The sequence below is a fragment of the Gymnoscopelus braueri genome, assembly GCF_963280865.1.
Source record: "Gymnoscopelus braueri genome assembly, chromosome: 10".
Classification (NCBI taxonomy): domain Eukaryota; kingdom Metazoa; phylum Chordata; class Actinopteri; order Myctophiformes; family Myctophidae; genus Gymnoscopelus; species Gymnoscopelus braueri.
The window spans coordinates 22077693-22099214 of NC_137611.1; the positions used below are offsets into that span (position 1 = coordinate 22077693).

Sequence of the window (21522 nt, forward strand, 5' to 3'; positions counted from 1 at the left end):
TGTACCTCTGCTGTTAAATAAACAACAAGTTCCGTCAATAGTTCCATTAATCAGTGGTGGAAAAGGTACTCACATTTTTTACTTACGTAAAAGTATCAATACTGCAATGTAGAAATACTCCGTTACAAGTAAATGTCCGGAATAAAAAATGTACTTCAGTAAAAGTACAAAAGTATTAGCATCAAAATGTACTTAAAGTACCAAAAGTAAAAGTACTCATTATGCAGAATGTCCTATTTCACAAGTGTTCAAAAAATCTTTTGAAAATAGCAGATCTACAAGCTTAACGCCTCGCAAAATATTGATTATGTGTATGTTAGGATATTTTTGTATTTAAGCTATTGTCACATCTTGTCTTCTGTGTATTGACTTGACCTTATAATAAAATTGTAAACAATACGCATGTATTTGTATTATTTACTACCTTTAATATTTGCAGGCCATATTCAATTATTTTTTGTGTTTTGATCCTGAATGCAACTCGCTACCTCCCCCAACTCTGTCAGGAAAACCAATCGATACCGGAACGGATTTGGTGAAAGGGGAACTAAACAAATCAATCGATCACAGAACGGAATGAAAGGTAAGACACGGCAAACGACCTTCGACTACTGCCACCACAACAACTACTTCTACTTAACACGTGTAGCTGAGCCCGTTGACTTACGCGTTAATTCAACGTTAAAAAATTAAAAGCCAATGTTAACCAAGAGATAGAATCCTTAGACTAATATCAGCAGTGGTGGTCAGCAGTCGTTAATGTTAGCTAATTTGCTGGTAGTTAGGCAACATATTTAGGTGGCTTCAGTTTCAGCCGTTATTAACTGAATCGTTTGTTTCTTTCCAGATTGAAAATGATTTCATTTGCATTGAGACGCCACTTTACTCCCCGGGTAAGCAGATAGAGCCTCATTTATTCCCTTCATCAAGCATTATTTTAAATTTAAGTGAACGCATTGTGCTGATATATTGTAATAAAAAGTCTTCAGTTCTCAGCGTGTAACTTCTCCTTGGTCTCTCCTGACATTCCGTTTTGATTTATGTTTTTTCCAGGGTCAGGCATGGAGATGCATTCAGCCTGTAGTCAGACCTCCAAACTGCTTATTAATGAAGGCTCAGGAATATTATGTCACTTCCACCATGGCCATTAAAATTGCTTCTACATCACAGCTCTCCAGACTAGCATGCACCAACAGGTTGAGTGTGAAGCCTCTGAGCTGCCTCACTTCGCGTCTCTGCCATGCAAACCAACAGAGTGCCCCCAAGGGAGGGGACAGGGCACCTGCCAAGGAGAGTTTCAACATGAGGGTCCTTGCTGAAGCTCCCAAACCAGCTTTATACCTGGGGTTTGGTGGCCTCCTCCCCTTCCTCGCAGCCCCGTTACTGATGGCTGCCACACAGGCTTTCTACCCCGAGGTGGCTTTCGCACAGGTGGCCTATGGAGCCTCCATCGTCTCCTTCCTAGGAGGGGCTCGCTGGGGGTTTGCCCTCCCTGAGGGTAGCCCTGCCCAGCCTGACTGGAAGAATCTGGGAAACAGTGTGGTGCCGTCTCTTCTGGCCTGGCTGGCGTTGCTCTGCAGGGAGGATGTGACAGAGGGAGCCCTGGTGGTTCTCATGGGACTGGGACTATCTCTGCATTATGACTTGACCCTGTTACCGGGCTACCCAGCCTGGTTCAAAGCCATGCGGATTGTCCTCACGCTGGTTGCCACATTCTCACTGGTGGCTACTCTGACACTGAAGAAGCTCTGCACCGAGAAGAAGATTAAGGAGCTTCAGAATTAGTCACTTTAACCCTAGCTGTTGTTAAAATGCTAAACTATCAAGATTTTATTTTGATAATTTAGATCTGTCTCCCAATAGCACACTTAACAGTAATAATGTTGTACTCATGAACTGCACAGTGAATGCTGGAAAGTAGATTATTGAGACCATTCAATCATATTTGCATATACAAATATTGCCCAAGCCCTAATTTACAGATGGATGGAAAAGGTATATCAGAGCAGTTGAAAATACTCAGCTGTGTTTGGGTGGCACAGTGGTAAAGTTCCTGCCCACCACCACAGAGGTTGTGGGTTCAAATTAACCGTGGTGCATCTGGTTTTGTCGAGGGTCTGTAAGAACACAATTGGCCCATGTTCGGGGGAGGGAAGCCGGGTGGGGAGGGTGTCACTGCAGCACCTGTCAGCAGGGAGTGTTGGGCAGAGGAGTAGGACGTAGGCCAGGGAGGAATTAATTGGCATACAGTAATGACTAAATCGGGTAGAAAAAGGAGTAAAAAGCTAATGCAAAGAAAAGACTACTGTACACATGTTGGACTAAACTTATCATTTAATTTTGTAAACTTTGCAAAAGTGACTCATGTTACAAATGGTTGATAATGTATCATTTGCTGTCTAGACAAAAGCTCAATGCTAGACTTTGGTGTCTGGAAGAAGTATCAAGGCCACAAGCTTTGTTTATGTTAAATGTTCCGAAACATCTTTTATCAGTCTCTCCATGATGATCTGGTGACTGCAGTGATGGAAATACTATGAATAAATAGTATTTTATCCCAAGGTAAAGGTCTGTATATCTTGTCGTCACCTTTCAATAACAAATGTTTTCTTTTGAGATTGACTGATAAATAGTCTATTGGGGGTTACTGAACTCTAGACACTGACATTCACTTAAGAGAAAAGGATTACAGGCTTGTTTTAATCAGCAAACACAATACAGTGCTTAAAAAAAGATAATTATGAGGGTGCTCCCATGTCACTATATGACAGTGATTAATAATAGACTTGATAAGAGGTACTGCTGTTAATTTGACAAGCTGCATGATCCAACAAGGATACAAGAGATGTTTTAAAAGGCCAACATTATTAAAAACCAAGGAAAAGGATTCCTAAGCATGTCCGCTGTCTTTTCTCCATTAAGCTCAAGGGAGAGGAAGTGGAAAGTTCTGGGTCTAGTGCCTCTAATGAGTTGATAGTTGATAAAACAAGCTTCCCTTGTTTGAAGTGTTGGTTAGCCACTAAAAGGTACGTTTTTTTATAGTATTTTTTATTTTACAATAAATACAGTATAAGTCAGGAGAGTTGAAAACCGGTTGCTCAGTCTGCTGGTATACCACATAAAACAGACCTTGTTGTGAGGTGCTGCACCTTATCCATAGCACACACCCTACTAGCCAAAGGTTGATACAGAGAAACGTCCTAAAAAAAACAAAATAAGAAAACACAGGCAGATGATCTCTGCAGATACAGACATCGCCACACATTTCTTGTGTAATGATTGATAGGGATTAGTTTTATATGGAGTCTATACACTGGTTTTCAGGAAAATCCTAGTTATTATACCTTCAAGCCAGTGCTTCTCATAGTGGGGTCTGGGGACTCCCAGGGGTCTTCGAGGGGTTTCCAGGGCGGCCACAGCAAAATAAGGAACAGTTATTTTTAGGCTATTCGAAAATAACCGATCTACAAGCTCGTGACTCGTGACCTTGTGCGTTGTGAGCTTGTCCACTATTTGTGCAGGTTCAGTGGGCACGCTGGTACTATGCATTGTTGTGAGCTTGTAGATCTGTAAACAAAAATGTTGTACAAATCTTCTCTTATGGGAGTCACTGGCACAAAATCTTTTCAAATGGGGGTTCGTGGCCAAACACATGAGAACCACCGCTTTAACCCATTAAGACCTGAGGCGATTCTACAAATTCTAAATCAGTAGTATGATATGTATTTGCCCGCAGACCCCCCATCAGAATTTTCTTTTGCCAGGGACCCCCAGAAGAGAAGATATGTGTTTCAAAATGTTTCAAAAATGTTCAAAAATAGCATATGTACAAGCTCGCAGTGCGGCACTGTGCCCCAAGCTCGCAGGCCCCAGGCCGCACTGTGAGCTTGTACATCTGCTATTTTTGAGAACCACTGTTCTAAATCCTAAGAGTTTTCTGAAAAACTGTTGTGTTTCTATATTTATATATAGCTAAAATCTAAAATGACATGGATGCTTTCCTGGTTTTAATGGATTAAGCGTCACAACATTTTTTTCAGTAGGGCACTACATAAAATAGGCTGCTGGTGAACAGGGCCCTCATAAAGCAGTGAAAAGTGATAAAAGAGAAGAGTCATTCATGGGGCTCAAGGAACCACAATATCATCATCAGTATTATAGGGCCCAGTATCATCTTTTCACAGGGCCCAGTATTCCTGGTAATGGCCCTGCTGAAGTCAAATCTGTGCACGTAGGGAGAGATTCTGACATCAATATATCTTGGTAGATTATCACTCGTTTGCAGGCTGTCAAATATGTTTGGGCAATATATCAATATTATATCGATATCAAGATATGAGATCGTTTTTTCATCTGAGATTTTGGATATTGTAATATCGTCATATGGCATGAGTGTTGTGTGTTTTCCTGGCTTTAATCACAAAGCCTTATTTTATACTTTCAAAAATATTTTTCAAAAATAGTGAAAATAGCAGATCTCCAATCTCACAACGTGTTACAGAGCATCCATTTTCACTATTTTTGAAGATTTCTGAAAAACGTTAAAAGAAAATTGATGATACCATCACACCATACCATAGAGGTATTTGGTCAGAAATATTGTGATATTTTATTTTGTCCATATCACCCAGCCCCAGTGTCAGAGAACAGCCAAACCGCCGTCACAGCGGCTAGTGATCATGTTGCCGATTTCGGTCCATGTGTCCAGGTGAGGGTCGTAGATCTCCACGGAGTCCACCGTCACCGGTGCCGAGAAGTCCCTGCTGGAGGCTCTGCCCCCGATGGCGTACAGCAGCCCGTTGACCGCCGACACAGAGACCCCTGCTCGCGGCGTAGCCATCGGTGCCACCTCCACCCACTTCTCCTACACGACACAAGAAGGTGAGAAAAACAACAACTCCATAAACCATCTGGTGAGCTGAATCTGAATTGGAAGTCGTTTCTTGGCAGAATGTATTGACACCTACAGTACGGCTACAAGGAATGTAATCTCTCAAGAACAGATTCAAAACTGTGCTTGAATCTTGTCGGGAGCCGTGGTGAGAACCTATGCACATTGGCTACAAGTGGGCGGGCCTTCAGATCAGGAAGCAGGCCGCACTTTACCCAATCAAATGTAGTGGGCGGGATTTACGTCTGAGCGCTCGCTTCCCACTGAAAACAAACCGAAACTCATTTAACAATAGCGTCCTCGAAGCCGACAAAACCACGGAAAGATATTCACATTTTAACTTGCTTTTTCATCAGAGAAACAAGTGGGCTTATAACCAAAACTATCCATGTTCTTTGGGAGAAATGGTGTTAGTGTTCCGTGGAGAAATATTGTTAGTGGGAATGAAAACATAGGCGCACCACCGGAAGTAGAGGGCTGAAGGCATGTCCAAACCCCGGTTTCCAGTGAGCATGTGTCTAGTTAATTCCCCCCCCCCCCCCCAGAGTCAAGTGCAAAAGTGAAAAACAGCAGAGGGCACTGTTTTTCCTTTTTATTTGACGATGGGTTCCCAGATTGCAAGGAATGTGACTTGATAGGTCGTTCTCTGGGTTCAAAGCAGTGGTGGAATTACTTGGGGGGGCCCACTGGTTGGGAATCGCTACAGTAGCATCATGACATGGCCCTCTTACCTCCTCAGGGCAGTACTTCTCCACCGTCTCCAGTGACCCCAGCGCCTCGTTCCAGCCACCCACGGCGTAGATGCAGTTGTTAAGGCAGGCCACGCCCACGTAGGCTCTGCGTGTCACCATGACGGGCAGAGCTCTCCAGCGGCGGGAGATGGGGTCGTACTCCTCAGCCGAGCGGAGCTCCATTCCCTCATCGCTGATTCCACCGATCACGTAAATGAACCCTGGGAGGCGAGAAGTGTTATTTTGAACCCCAAACAACTGCAGTTAATAACTTAAGCCCCATTTTATACCTCTACAAGCTCACAATTGTGAACATTTGTGACAAATCTTCACAAATTGTGAAATTTGTTTAATCAAAATAGGGACACCAAGGTTAATGTGCTAAGTAAGTGGCAATGCATTTTGGCCTCATTGGTTACAAAAATTGATTCTAGATACACTTTGCATTTACATCGCTATCGATTTTTATTTTTGTAGACTAAGTATATACTTAGACTTTTAAATACTTTTCTATCTGTTGTTCTGGGAAGTTGACATCATCTACTACTTGTCAGCACCATACTTGCCAGCAGAACATTTTGCCCTATTAACCTAAGTTGTACAAATATTACAAATTGATATTCACCGGAAAAATATATACCTTGTAGCTCACAGCAGCCAAAGTAATAGCGGGGAACTGCCATGTTACCGATCACCTCCCACTTATTCTCCTCTGGGTCATAACGTTCCATCGTCTTCCCAATTTCTGACCCGATCCAACCACCTACAGAGGTAAAATGAGTTGACACAATGAGAGACCATCTCTACAGTGCATAGATAGTCTTCAAAAGAGAAGGAACATCACTACTACATCATGCACGCTAGACAAACATGGCATCACTGTTTACCCAGGGCATAAAGAGCTCCGTGGCAGGGGCACACACCCACCCCACAACGAGGGAAATTCAAAGACGCCACAGCCGCCCACTGCTTCGTCACCGGGTCATATCTCTCAGTGCAGTCAAAGATCATTGAGTCTTTCTCCCCTGGTGGAAACAAATAAAATTGAATCTATTTGATTTATTTTGGCAATTTTTTACTTTATTCAGATAGGACAGTGAACAACAGAGAGATAGATGGCGAATTGCGTGCAGTAAAGTGCCTCAGGTTGGATTTGAACTGGAGTCAGCTGCAAGGACTCAAGCCTTATTTATGTTGTATGAAGCGCTCATACTCGGTCACGCAACGAGGCACCCCAAATTAGAGCACTTTTAATTTAGGGCTTAAACTGGGTAGAATCTCACCTCCCACCACGTAGATCATCCCCTCCAGTACGGCGACCCCCAGCCCGCTGCGGGCCTGGTGCAGGGAGGACACGGTGGTCCAGTACTGGGTGAAGGAGTCGAAGCGCTCCACGCAGCTCAAAGCCCGGCTGTCGCTCCACCGGCCGCCTTGCAGTCGCGTGTAGCCTCCTGCCGTACGGAAAAAACACACAACCATTTATGAGTTTGTGTAGTGCGTTATGTAGCTGGGTGCAGGGTTATGGTGCTTTTATTTACCACGTAATAAATAAGCAATAAATCATGTGTTGTACAGTAACACCAATTAGTAGGGGTGTAACGATACGTTTTAACAACGATTCGATACGTATCACGATACTTGGTTGTCGATACGATACATGAACGATACAGGTTAATTTAGAACGATACGATACGTTTCGATTCAGCGATTTAGTCGATACGATACATGAACGATACAGGACAGGTTAATTTAGAACGATACGATTCCATTCAATGATTTAAAATCGATATAGTAACTATTTATTTACCCAAAAATTCTGTGTGAAAAATAAATACCTGGATACTGGATATAAACCCCTCTTTCTCTTTTTTTCTTCTTAAAAGTACTTAGTATTGATATAATTGATTATTTGCATTGCAGAACGATTCGATACGATTATTTGCATTGCAAAACGATTCGATACGATTCAAAGTCAAACGATACGATATTTAGCTGTTTGCATATCGATATAGTAGATCGTTGAAAATTCAAAACGATGCATCGATGCAGTTACTGTATCGTTACAGGCCTACCAATTAGCCATCTCATAGTGTGTCTTAAAGAAGTTTTTTCTTAACGACGTAAACTTTTTTATACAGCTTAAGTTGTTAACAGCTCACTTATAGAAGTTAAGGCGAGATGCCTAGGCCACAGTACCAAGGGCGTAAAGGAACTTTCTGGCTTTCCTCCTGGGTCTCATCTTGGCCGGCTGAAACATCCCAAACATCTTATTTTCCTTGGGAGACTTGTTGAATTCGGTGTATTCTTTGAGTAGAGTCTGCAGAGCCACCCTCAGGCTGAAGTCCGTAACGCCTTTGTATTCGGGCAAAAGAGAAAAAAAAGGAAATGGAAAAAACAACCTGTGTTCCAAAGGATCCAATGTAGTTATTATTTAATCACAAGCCCTTGTTAATACTTTTCATTGGTTCAATATTTATGAAACCCCCACACTTAAACACTGTCTACTGTGTGGGGGGGGGGGGGACATAAAATGTCACAGTGGTGATCGATTGCACATGCTCACGTTCGTCTCACCCTCTATGTACTTGACGAGCCTCTGTGGGGACAGCAGGAGGAAGCGAACTGGCTCCAACACCTCCACCACATGTTTCTTCCTCTTAGTCACATCATGGAGAACCCAGTCCATGGCGGCTGTGAAGACCTGGTACTCGTCCTCGATCCTGAGCTCCTCGCTGCGGAGCAGCTTAACCAGCTGGTCCTTTGAGAGGCCCCGGAACTCATCAGTAACACACACCTAGGAGAGGCCAGCCGACAGGCTTTCAGTAAGAACGGGGGCTGCCATTGCACCGTCGGTCGTACAATGGAGTAAGCTTTAGAAAGACATTAAATAAAATCTAAATCACAATATTAACTACTTCCAATTTCCAAATGGTAGAGGATGGGTTCCAAAATGAACAAGAGTATTCTGTTCTGGTGCTTTGGGTAATATTTGGAATGAATTAATGCAATATTGGTGAAAGGTTTAAAAAAAAAAGGGTTAGAGAGAGGAATGGTGACGTAAATGGTCTGCATTTCTATAGCGCCTATTCAAAGCACTTAACTTTACAAAGAGTGCTACATTCACCCATTGACATGCACATTCACGCACCGATGGTGGAGGCAACAATGCAAGGCACCAACCGGGAGCAGTTAGGGGTTCAGTGTTTTGCTCAAGGACACCTCAAAACAAAGCCAGGAGGAGCCGGGTATCGAACCGGGAACCTTCCAGCTCCCAGACGGCTGCTCTATCTCCTAAGCCACTGCCGACGTGCAACACAGACTTCAACTGGTGGTGGAGCCACAAGGACACTCTTGCTTAACAGAGCACTCTCTATTGACTGGCATCGAGCTTTAAAGGTAGGGTAAGTGATATTTTTGGGTTAAAACAAAAAGTATTTTGTTAAAAGGTTAAAGCACTATATTCTGATAGTAATCATTGCTATAGAGTGTTTGTTCAGTAACAGGAGTCTCCCCGTCTCTCCAGCTCTTTAATAAACAGAAAATACATTTTCTGGTAGGTGTCAAAATCTCAGCCAATCAGGAGAAAGTACCCATTTTTAAGCTTCATTTTTATAGTGTTCCAGTTCCAATTTTGCATGCTCATTTCTTAGTGTCATCACTTCCAATTTCACTTGTTTAATCTATATCCTGATTGATTTCTCTATCCTGATTGGATAAAATTGGAAATGAAACTGAAACGAAAATGCATTTTCTGTTTTATAAAGAGCTGGAGAGACATGGAGACTCCTTATATGGACAGGACACTCTATAGTAACGAGCACTATCAGAACATAGATCCATTTAGCAATTATTTGAATAATTGCAAATCACTTACCCTACCTTTAATCTAGAAAACTGTATACACCAAAGTGACAGCACAACACGAAGACACAGCAAAGAGATCTGAAGCAATAAGTTGGAGAACCAACATACATACTAGAATCCGTACCTCCAGGAAGTTAACGGAAATGTAGTTCTCAGAGAACTCCAGCATGTCCATGCAGCCAATCTGCTCCAGGAACTGGTAGATGCCCACACAGTTAGAGGGGTCCATGTGACCTTTGAGGAACTCTCCGCAGATGGACACCACTTCACTCAGCTGCAGCATGTCTGCTGCTACCATCATCTCCTGTACATTCTCCACTGTCACACTGATCATACCTGAATGGAAAAAGCTGATTCAGTAAATGGTGTAACAAAAACTATATACAAAAAAAAAACACCATAAACTTTTGGATCTTTGTTTGGAATTGGCATATACAAGCGGGTGACTTGTTAAAGGAAAGACATGCCCTATAGATGGAGGCATTGTCATCCTGTAATAGACAACTCCCATCAGGACATAAGTGTTTCATCATCATAGCAATGCTAGCATAAAGGTGATTACCTAATGCAAGCGCATCACGGCCATTGAATGTGCGCTTTCGACTGCATTTCCCACCCTATTTATTTACTGATGTCTTTCCCATAGCAATGCAGATGTAACTTTACTCACTGTTCCTGTATTGAAACGTTAGCCAGTTGAGCAATCTGTGCCCCAATAATGAACCCTCCTAGTCACTTAAGATATTATTTTCTTCTTCCTGTTTCTCTGCTCAATTATAAAGGTTTTTCCTTTAATTTGTCTCCTGTCTGTATATACACGGGAACACTGGGGCACAACACTATTTTGATGTACAGAAAATAATGTTCATCAGAGTTAGAGATTTTATGTATCACATGTGAAACACATTAAAACTATGATCAGTGGATGAACATGGTACTTTGCAGGCAGACATTTGCAGTGACATAATGGAGGCTGGACCTGTATATATGAAGTCCAACAGCACCTCAAAGACCTCCGCCTCTACCCCCAGGATCTGCACCTCTTCCTTGTCAACCTCACTCATTCCCCCAGAGAACAGAGCGGAGAAATACGGGCTGCTGGCAGCGAGCACCAGCCTGTGAACCCTGAAGACTCGCTCCCCGATCCTGAGAGCAACGTCGCAGAAGTCTGTCCGAAACCGCATCTTGTTCATCTGGGCCAGGATGAGTCTAGCATACCGGTCCGAGGCCAACGTGGCCTGCTCGGGGCACTGGCTTGTGGCCATGGCAGCTGCATCATCACAACCACTGGCTGCTGGGATGGAGGTGCAAGCAGCGGAACGCCACGGGCCACCAAGAGAGGACATGGGGGGATTGTGCCAGTGGTTCAGTTACGCTATGGGTTGCTTCATAGCACAAGATAGTTCCAGGGAACACATGACTTGACCTTAATAGGCAAACAAACAAAGACAGGGTCAGTGGCACAACACACCAATGGAAGAAGTACACATATTTTTTTACTCAAGTAAAAGTAATAACACAATATATAAATGCTCTGTTACACAGGGGCGCCTATTTTGCCAGTGGTTGCTCCTGAGCACCCACAGGATTGGGTAATATGCTGCTGTCACAAGTAAATGTAACAGTTAAGCACTTAACCCCCAGCATCCCTATTGTGGGGAAAGCTTTCATTGAAAATATCAGATCGACAAGCTCAAGCGTTGTGAGTGAGCTTGTCGATTGGCTATTTTCAGCTTAAGCTTTTGCCACAATAACAGAAAACTGAAAATACACTAGTATAGAGCCCTGCTCAACCACATGGCGTTTAAGTGGTTAAGTAAAGTAAGTGGTTAATTTGTTTCTTAATCATAATCCAAATCTGCAACGTAACTGAAGCTGTCAAATATGTAGAGGAGTGAAAAGTACAATATTGGCCTCTCAGATGCAGTGGAGTAGAGGTAAATCCACATTCGACACAGGTACATTCGGTTGGTGTGGGGTAATTAATGACACCTGCGTCGATGTGTGTGTACCATTGTGTATGAATGTGCTCACTGGAGGAAATGTGGTCCGTGTGGGAAACTCGTGGGAAAGTGGAGAGATTTTACTAATCACACGTTTTCTGCCAGAACTTTCAAATGGATATGAAACTAGTCTAGACAATTGCTGACTCCCAGTCGCAGCAAATTTGGTGAGTACAAACAGAATGGCTGTAGTAGTAAGTGTGTACTGTATGGAATAGATGAAATGTATGTAATTATATCACAGCCATTCTATGGCTAAAGAAGTACCTCAACTGTACTTACAGTACAGTACTTGAGTAAATGTTCCTAGTTACTTTCCATCACTGATTGATTGATTGATTGATTGATTGAATACTTTATTATCAGTTTGCGAAAACAGCACATGAAAGTACAGTTCAATACAAGGTCTGCTAAGAGGATTTTAAACCCAAGAAAGTCTATGCCTTAAACTGAGTAACACTAGCCAGCCCAGGTCTATGAATTATTAACTTAGGCTATAGTGTTGCTATATGAAAACTGTGGGGCTGCCCATCCATGACAGTTTATAGCATCTGCCACTAATATGATCCCCACATTGATCTATGACACTGACATAGGCTTGCAGCCACAGGGGCAGCTTTTTGCATTAATGACTCATCATCGACATCGTGACATCCCGGGTTTTCATTGAGAGACAGACAGGGACAGTAGCTCTATGTAAACACACCCGAACCCCTGTTAGCAGTGTTGCCATGTCGGCTTATTATAAGCGACCTTGGGCTTATTTTTCTGAAAAGATGCTTATAAATGTTGGTGATTGCGTTTTTTTGGGGCTTGTTTCTGAAGTGTACTTGCTTATTTAGGCTTGCTTAAAAAAAAAACATTATTTACACCAGTGGTTTTCAAATATTTTCATACATTTTGTGCCAGGGAGCATTTGTGTTAGAATGTTTCAAATAAATATTCAAAATATTCAATTTTTTGAAGAGTTTTTGAAAATAGCAGATATACAAGTTTGTAGATCGGCTATTTTCAAATAGCCGATAAAGTGCTCATGTGGCCTACCGTAGTTGCTTCTTTTGGGCTTGTTTTCCTAGACCTGGTTGCTTATTTCTCTCACAATATATGGCAACGCTGCCTGTTAGCCATGTACGCCAGCTAACGGCTAGCCAGGATGGATGCTCCTGCGCTCACACTCACACCGATCACCGATTTATTTTCAATTGAACATGATGACAATCAAACACGCTCAAAACATCCCAGCTCAGACTGTCAGAACGATCTGAATGACTAACCTTGGTTAAGTTTATGAGGCTGCAGGCAACTTCCGTATGCACTCTGTCTGTAGACTGTCAATCCACTTCTCTGAAATGACTACAGCTGTCTGGCAAAGGAGTCCCAATGCTAGGCATGATCAAACAGTGGTGGAAAAAGTACTCAAATATTTTACTTAAGTAAAAGTACAAATACTGCATTGTAGAAATACTCAGTTACAAGTAAAAGTCAGGAATTCAAAATGGACTTGAGTAAAACTACAAAAGTATTGGTATCAAAATGTCCCATTTCACATGTTTTCAAATGTATAAAAATATTTAGAAAATAATAGATTTACAACCTTCAATCTTGTAGATCGGCTATTTTCAAATGGCCTCAATGTAGGGCTGAAGTGGTTACTGTATGTTTTGTAATAATAATAACTAAAGTTTTCAAATAATTGTAGTGGAGTAAAAGAACAATATTTACCTTTTAGATGTAGTGGAGTCAGTAGAAGTGAAAGTAGAGAAAATTGGAATTAAGTACAGTACTTGAGTACATGTACTTAGTTACTTTCCACCACTGAAATCAATACATATTTCATTCTGCCTTTAGTCGATACGTTAATCTTTGTCGTTAAGGCCTGGTTGTCTCTTGTGAAAAAGCTAAATTGAAATGATAAAATAACATGTTTACATGTTTGTTTTTATAATGTTTCTTGGTCATTTACTAATGATTGTTTATAGCCATGTACGTCATACAACGCTAGATGGCAGTATCGCATTTGAGTTAACCCCTTGCGATCAAATCTTACCGATTTCTAACTGTAAATATTATTTTTGAACTGGTTGCCACAAGTCTTCATGACATCCTATGCAAGGTGATCTCATAACACAAAATAATAATGTTGACAACTTATAGTGAAGGGTATGTGTTTTATTGTCCATTGTTTCTGGCAGTGGTGTAAGGCTACCTATAAGTACATGTAGGCTACTCACTGTACTATTTTCAAAAGATCTTTTTGAACTTGTGAAATGGGACATTCTGCACAATGTGTACTTTTACTTTTGGTACTTTAAGTATATTGTGATGCCAATACTTTTGTACTCTTTGTACATTTTGAACACCAGACTTTTACTTGTAACAGAGTATTTCTACATTGTGGTATTGATACTTTTACTTAAAAAATGTCAGTACTTCTTCCACCACTGGTTTCTGGTCAAATCTGGGTGGCTGTAGTCTGTAGAAAATGAATAACCTGGGTGAGATTATAACCATAAACAGCAGACAGTAGTGTGTGTGTGTGTGTGTGTGTGTGTGTGTGTGTGTGTGTGTGTGTGTGTGTGTGTGTGTGTGTGTGTGTGCGCGTGCGTGCGAGAATACTGTACCCAATTCTGTGTGTGTGTGTGTGTGTGTGTGCGTGCGTGCGTGCGTGCGTGCGTGCGTGCGTGTGTGTGTGCGTGCGTGCGTGCGTGTGTGTGTGCGTGCGTGCGTGCGTGTGTGTGTGTGTGTGTGTGTGTGTGTGTGTGTGTGTGTGTGCGTGTGCGTGCGTGTGAGAATACTGTACCCAATTCACTGTTCAGGAGTAGGTTTGCGACCATATGTCTACTAAGAGTATGTAGCAGATGGCCACACACACACACACACACACACACACACACACACACACACACACACACACACACACACACACACACACACACACATACATAGGGAGAGAGAGAAGAAAGTGAAAATGTAACCTGAGAGTTTTAGGAGGGAAAAAGTTTTAACTCCAAAATTCTATGTACTCCCAGTCCCGAGTCCCGGTTTGTGGTAATACTAATAAATAAAAACATAGTTTCATCTTCCGTATAATACATTTACTATAGTTATTTTGCCTAAACATAAGTGGTGTCATTTCAGTGAAATGTGGCCTAGAGATGATAAATTATGAAAATAAATGTATATCTTGTGATAATTATCAGCAATTACGCTGGTTAAAAATGTCTAGCAACACAGTATGAGATGGGAATATAATGTTTTATGGTTGGTAATAAAGAATTTTATAGGACTGAACAGTTGAACCTCCATATTAGGACTCTCAGTTCACACAGCACAAAGGTTAAGAAAAAGAGAAAAAAAGCTCAACATAATCCAGTCTTCAAAATAAATCCACATAGATCCTGAATAATGTCAGGTATTAAAATCAACCCTCTGATTGTGGTTGACTGCAGTGTTTTGTAGTTGGTTGCCAGCGTTGTCATGTCCGCTTATTATAAGCGACTTAGGGCTTGTTTTTTTGTTAAGTTGCTTGTAAATATTGGTAGTTGCGGGTTGCTGTTTTTTGGGCTTGTCATCTAATGTTGTTTAAACCTGTGGCTCTCAAACATTTTGATGTCAAGGAACCCCCAAATTAATAGGTATTTGTCCGCAGACCCCCATCTGAAAATATTTTGTGCCAGTGACCCCCATACAAGATTTGTGTTAAAATGTCAAAAATATTCCAAAAATATTGAGCTATTTGAAAAATAAAATGCAGATCTACTTGCTCACAACGTAATGCGACTTGTGAGCTTGTAGATCTGGCCTGCTATTTTCAAATAGCCGATGCATGTCGGTTTATAAAGTGCTCATGTGGCCTATAGGCTTGCTTCATCATGGCCCGTTATCTGGGCCGAGCAATGAGCTTATTGGTCACAATTAAAATGGAATCCAAATAAGTAAGCCAATAGAAAGTTAAGCTCTGGGGCTCTGAGCTGAGAGTTAACTCAATGAGCTCTGACAATCATAAAACATGATTTTATCTGTTTCAGGCTCAGCAAACCATCTTGGGGATCTCCCTAAGATGGTTAAATCATATGTATGTCATCCCTCTGTGCTAGGAAAATCCAGCAAATTGTGATTATAAATAGTGCCCTCTCCCAAACCTAGAAACCAAAGAACAGAGACTTTGATCATGATGTACAGCCTGGAACTCAGTTGACAAATTAATTCATACATTTATTTATTGTTTGTTTGGAACAGAATGTCTTTCTGAGCTTGAACTAACTATCTCTGGCTCTGACATAGACTTCATGTGTGCCAAAGAAATGATTCTAGCTAGCTATTTATTACATGGGCACTCTGGTATCCTTATTTTCATTTTTATGAAGATTGGATTTAATATTTTAAAGTTTCAAGAATTTGAAGCAACATGTTTGGCACCTAAATCTCCCAGGCATGTACTGTAATAATAGACGAAGATTATTTTTCCCAGTGGTGACACATGAATTGACTATCAACAATAGACAGACATTTCAAAATAGGTGCTAAGACACGGGAGATATGTGTGTTTTAACCACATAATGTTTTTGCAGTATGTAATGATCTGTGCTTTGCAATTCAGGGGCCTTGTTATTAGTGCCTCCTTCAAGTGTGACAACAGCCTTCTTTTTCTGTGAGCCCAAAAGGGTTAAAGAGTCTATCAGTCAGAACATCGGTTCAATTAACTGATAAAGAGATTTGAGTCAAGATCTTTCATTGGTTTGGCATCAACCCATGGTTCCATTACTAAGAGAAGAAAACAGGCTTTTATCTCTCTAAAAAGAAGAACAAATTAACCCCATAGAGTACCGAAGTCCTGACGTCAAAACCACACCCCCTGGGTCATAAAGAAATGTTCCCATTCAAACATCCCATGGCCTTCTCTAAAGATCACTTAACAACTGTATAATTTTTTTTTTTAAATAAATGAGTCCAGTCCAGGCATTTTACTTATGTGGTTGCCAAGCATAAACTGACGCCAGTAAAGTAATTTATTCATAAAAGCCTGTCTACAAATCACAGACTATATCAAATATAACTAGTAAATATCATAAAAGATACAGAGAAACCTCCCTGACAGCATGCCCGGACTCTTTTTGCCTGGATTTTTTTTTTTTTTAACACAGTTAAAGTTAAGTGATAAAAAAAGAAACAGTGAATGGAGATCTTTTAATGGAAACATGTCTTTATGACCCAGGGTGTGTGATTTTGACACAGCCTTCTAGTCAATAAGATTTTCTTGCACGTTCTCCTCATGCACAATCTGCTCTGTCTGTCATAGGTTTGTCATCGCATTTGGCGTCACTGAAAGTAGTCCTATCCGTTTTGACTTTGGATGTGTTCCCTGTGCTGCCGTCTGTCTAGACAGGTGCCTCTTGTAAAACAGGTTTTAATAAGTAGGTAGGTGTTTAAATGAATTTAAATGTAGAACTGCAGACATGCAGACTTTAGTTAACTTACTACCAGTGCGTCTACAATGGTGTGGAGCTTCTTTTTGTTTGTTTTCAAGAGGGCCAAGTTCGTTATGATTCTCCTTAATCAGCTGTCCATATTTATGAGGACAGTGGAATAAGAATCCCCCATTAAAATGAACACTACATTCAAGTCCATTTTCTTCTTGCATCATCCTTTGGGGGTGGGACGCCTACCATGTTCAATAAGAAAAGCATCATGAGATTTGAGTGAATACTGAGAGCAGTTGTTTGAGTATAGAATTCCCCCAACCCTTTTCAATACCATGTCAGAAAAAAACATTGTACTTGTACAGTACATGAGATGAGAGCAACAGAGACCTTTACCATGGAGGGACTTTTTGTTGGTATTTCCCTTCTTTTTTTCTTTTTCCTTTTTACATTCTATGCTATTTCCACTTTGACCATACACTGGTCTAGTATTTCCCTTACCAGTAAATGGACTTGATGGATCACCCACAGTGGTTTGTAAATGATATGCCATACCATGTAAAAGAATTTCACTTTCAATTTCACTATTGTTTTCAGTGGAGAGTTTTTTGCAAATTCTGTATTCGAGGTATTCATCCTGTTATAAAAACAGAAGGTCCTGTAAAGGTCAAAATGGTATGGAGAGCTAAATGAGCTGAAATGATGAAAGTAATTTGTGCAAACTGTGATGTCAGGCTATTTTCAAACATCGATTTGTTTACATAGATGAATAATATGTAGAAGTTGCCAGTGTTTTTGCCTCTATGGTACTACTTTTGTAGTGGTCATCCTCCTCAGTCCTGGGAAAACCCATGAACTACATACCGGTAACTCTGTTCTTAGCTGACCTCCAAATCTACGCATTACACTTCCTGACTGTTTTGTGATTAGCCTTCTGATGCCTTCGTGACATCTGCACTGGATGCTGATGATCCTAAATCCTACACTACGTTGCTGTGTTGGCCTTTTGCCTGGGTGCTTTTTAATCTTTTTAGATTGCCTTCAAACCTTGAGGGCAAATGAGTTCTGTGTTTCGTGGGAGGGCCATATGTCAGAGGTACAATCAGAAATAATTCATAGGCTAGCACAGTGATTCGTAACCTTTTTAATTTCAAGGACTCTCCCAATAGGATATGCATTTGGCCATGGACCCCCATTAGATACAATTTTAGACTCTGGCAACCCAATTTAAGAACACTTTCTTTTTTTTTTTTTTTACATGATTTGGTATGATTTGATATCGTTAGTCATTTGGTCCAGAATTATTCCACTGTCTAAGTACTATACTGTTGGTATAACAGTGAAACTCTGGTCAAATTAGACATTCTTACACGTTCTCTAGTTGTATTTACTTGTACGTGTAATAATGGTGAAGATTATAACATCAATCATTTAGCTGGGGACCCCCGGAACCCCCTGAAGGACCCCTGGTGGCCCCCAGACCGTAGGTCAAGAACCACTGGACTTGCACATGAATTAGAGAGGGTGTTGTGCTCCAGATGTAGTTCAGAGAAGTGTTAAGGTCTCCTTCTCTAAAACACACTTTGTTAGCGCTGTCCTAGAGCTACACTATAATTCCACAAATCTGCCAAAACGACCATCCACAAAGCTAGCTTGGTTTTGGGCCTGGACTGGCCTGGCATGACTTCCTGGATGTTTTGTCAGCAAACAGTGTGGGGTTATCGACTCAATGTCACCTCTCACACCAGACTGATCTCATTACCCCATTAACTCAATCACTGCGAACAGAAACCAACAAACAAAAACAAAAAACAGTCAATAGATGAATCGCACCCCCATACATCTGCATGAATTAGTATCATGATAAATTGCGAACACTGTGAGGTTGTGCAAGTGGAGACAAAACAACATCTTCTCTTCACATCTTATTCAGCTAGTCGCCTTATATTTAAATAGTCAATATAAATGAAGGTATGAATAATGGGACGCTACTGTGTCTTCAAAACACACTGTGCGTACACACACACACACACACACACACACACACACACACACACACATCACACACACACACATTGTCACACACACACACACACACACACACACATTGTCACACACACACACACACACACACACACACACACACGCACACACACACACACACACACACACACACACACACACACACACACACACACACACACACACACACACACACACACACACACACACACACACACACACACACACACACACACACACACACACACACACACACACACACACTCTCTCTCTTTCTGCACCACTGACCCAGAGGTGAGAACTATTGATTATTCTTGTAATAGGGAATTCGGGGACTGTCAGGTTAGGGCCTCAAAGGACTGAAAACTTGCAGTGAGAGGTAGATTAAGGACACAAAGATATGTTTCCCTGGAGGGTATCAACTTTTATAAAATAAATAAATAATCTAGGGTCGTCAGTCAGTTTTGCCATTCAGGTTGAAATTATTAGATTTAAAACATGTATGTATGGCAGAGTGAGTATACTCTATCAAGTAGCTTTAAAATCAATACATTCAGAAATTAGATTCAAAGTGCAGTTAGTAATTATAGCCTATCTTATTCTAAATGACATATCTATAAACTCTGTTCCGAGACATCTATGCAAAGAAAACATGTTGAGGAATCAACTGCACACCAACACGCTGAGTTCCCTCAGATTTCTTCAGTAAAACTCTATTTGTCTTTCATGGGTATTCCATGACATTTAGCACAATTGGCCTTGACCAATATTAGTCATTAATTGTCAAATGCAGGGGGTTTTCTGGATTGAATGTTCCATGACTAATTACAAGTATGACTCAAGTAATCAGGCAGTTTGTCGTTTTGGTGATTCTTTATCTAAAACACCAGCAGCCAAGATTTACCTTTTACTTGTAAATAAATTGTGTAAATTCTCATCTGACATGTTTAAAACATTTAGATGTAGGTATTTCCTATAACCATTCCAGGTATAGAAAACGTATTTCTTAAACGTCCATGCATGGTTTTTCCAGGGTTTTCATGACCTTTGAAACAGGTCCATTAAATGTTACTGGTATAATTCGTGTTTCTGTGCGTGAGATCTGCTGACAATTCCAACAAAAACTACACTATTCGACAATGGGACTGTTGCCTAAATATAGGTAATATATAACCTATAATAAAAATGCTCACTTTGGTGCTATACTAAGGGAGGTATCCAAAAAGTGGCTTTAGATATGGACACCATGAAGCTGTAGCTGCAAGCATAATGTTCATGTCTTAACTGTTGGCCTCCAAGAAAATTATGTTGCTTGGCAGGCAACAGAATCATGAGGAACAGTTTCTCTCGTGCCTACAACACACACACACACACACACACACACACACACACACACACACACACACACACACACACACACACACACACACACACACACACACACACACACACACACACACACACACACACACACACACACACACACACACACACACACACACACACAGCTTTACTATGACATGTGAGCTAGTAAAAGGGGTAGAGAGAGAGAATCCCTCGAACATAATTCTGCCTCCAACATAGCAACTGCTTGGTGATTGGATGACGGAGGACGAGTCCACGCCGTCCTATTGGCTGAGTGGCTAGTGTGAAGAGAGTGGAGGCAGACGGAGACAGAGGGAAGGAGAGATGTGATTGGCTGCGTCAAAACTGAAAGCGAAAACCTCATTTTCTAAAGCCTAGGAGACATGGATGTGTGGTGGGAGACAGTTGATGGGGTATTTTAGGCGTGACTATAAAGGTAATTTATCCCTCACCGCCCCTAGCTCGGAGTTATTTGAATTGGAGAGACAGAATAACGGCAAGGAAATGTCTATGAATATAAATGAGTGACTTATCGAGAGACTGAGGGACAGTGTGTGTGTGTGTGTGTGTGTGTGTGTGTGTGTGTGTGTGTGTGTGTGTGTGTGTGTGTGTGTGTGTGTGTGTGTGTGTGTGTGTGTGTGTGTGTGTGTGTGTGTGTGTGTGTGTGTGTGTGTGTGTGTGTGTGTGTGTGTGTGTGTGTGTGTGTGTGCGCCGTGTGTGCCGTGTGTGCGCTACATGTTACAACTTTACTTGAGGGCACAGAGAGAGCTGTAGAAGCCAGGTTGCAGGTTCCAAGCTTTTGGATTCAGCAAGGTTGGTTAAGATGTGCAAGGGTCACAATTAGGGTCACACAAACAGTGAAAATAGCTTGTAGAGCTGGTATTTGTGGAAAATAAAGAAATATATAAATCTTTTAATTACTTTTTTATTTGTTATATTTTTTTGCCCAAAAGTGTTAAGGTGGTTTTAGTGTGTGACCTTTCCAGACAGTTCTCTTCAGCCAATAAGGCTGTCTCCCTTTTGTTGACAGCCCCTCGTGCAAGAGTTTGGAGCATGAACATCCAAGAGCCCCCTCTCTCTCTTCTTTTTGTCTACATGTTGGTCTCCGTCTCCATCCCCCATTATCTCACTCTTTCACACACACACACACACACACACACACACACACACACACACACACACACACACACACACACACACACACACACACACACACACACACACAC

At 41.4% G+C, this 21522-nt stretch overlaps 2 protein-coding genes across 6 annotated transcripts; one reads left to right on the forward strand and one right to left on the reverse strand.

Annotated features, from left to right (window-relative positions):
• Positions 1-494: 494 nt before the first annotated feature.
• On the forward strand, positions 495-2567 carry LOC308094369 (transmembrane protein 69-like). 2 transcript variants are annotated; one of them, XM_080440981.1, is made up of 3 exons: positions 495-583; positions 848-893; positions 1054-2567. In XM_080440981.1, exons 2-3 carry the CDS (start codon positions 855-857, stop codon positions 1783-1785), a joined length of 771 nt encoding a protein of 256 aa, XP_080297107.1. In that variant the 5' UTR covers positions 495-583; positions 848-854; the 3' UTR covers positions 1786-2567. The 2 variants fall into 2 exon arrangements, with proteins under 2 accessions (XP_080297107.1, XP_080297106.1); XM_080440980.1 differs by lacking the exon at positions 495-583 and having other exon boundaries at positions 627-893.
• ipp (intracisternal A particle-promoted polypeptide) lies at positions 2201-12839 on the reverse strand. 4 transcript variants are annotated; one of them, XM_080440976.1, is made up of 10 exons: positions 12764-12839; positions 10466-10912; positions 9611-9822; positions 8197-8416; positions 7819-7974; positions 6906-7073; positions 6510-6647; positions 6263-6385; positions 5623-5843; positions 2201-4864 (listed from the first exon to the last, which is right to left on the reverse strand). In XM_080440976.1, exons 2-10 carry the CDS (start codon positions 10830-10832, stop codon positions 4640-4642), a joined length of 1830 nt encoding a protein of 609 aa, XP_080297102.1. In that variant the 5' UTR covers positions 10833-10912; positions 12764-12839; the 3' UTR covers positions 2201-4639. The 4 variants fall into 4 exon arrangements, with proteins under 4 accessions (XP_080297102.1, XP_080297104.1, XP_080297105.1 ...); XM_080440978.1 differs by having other exon boundaries at positions 12534-12824; XM_080440979.1 differs by lacking the exon at positions 6510-6647.
• Positions 12840-21522: the final 8683 nt, after the last annotated feature.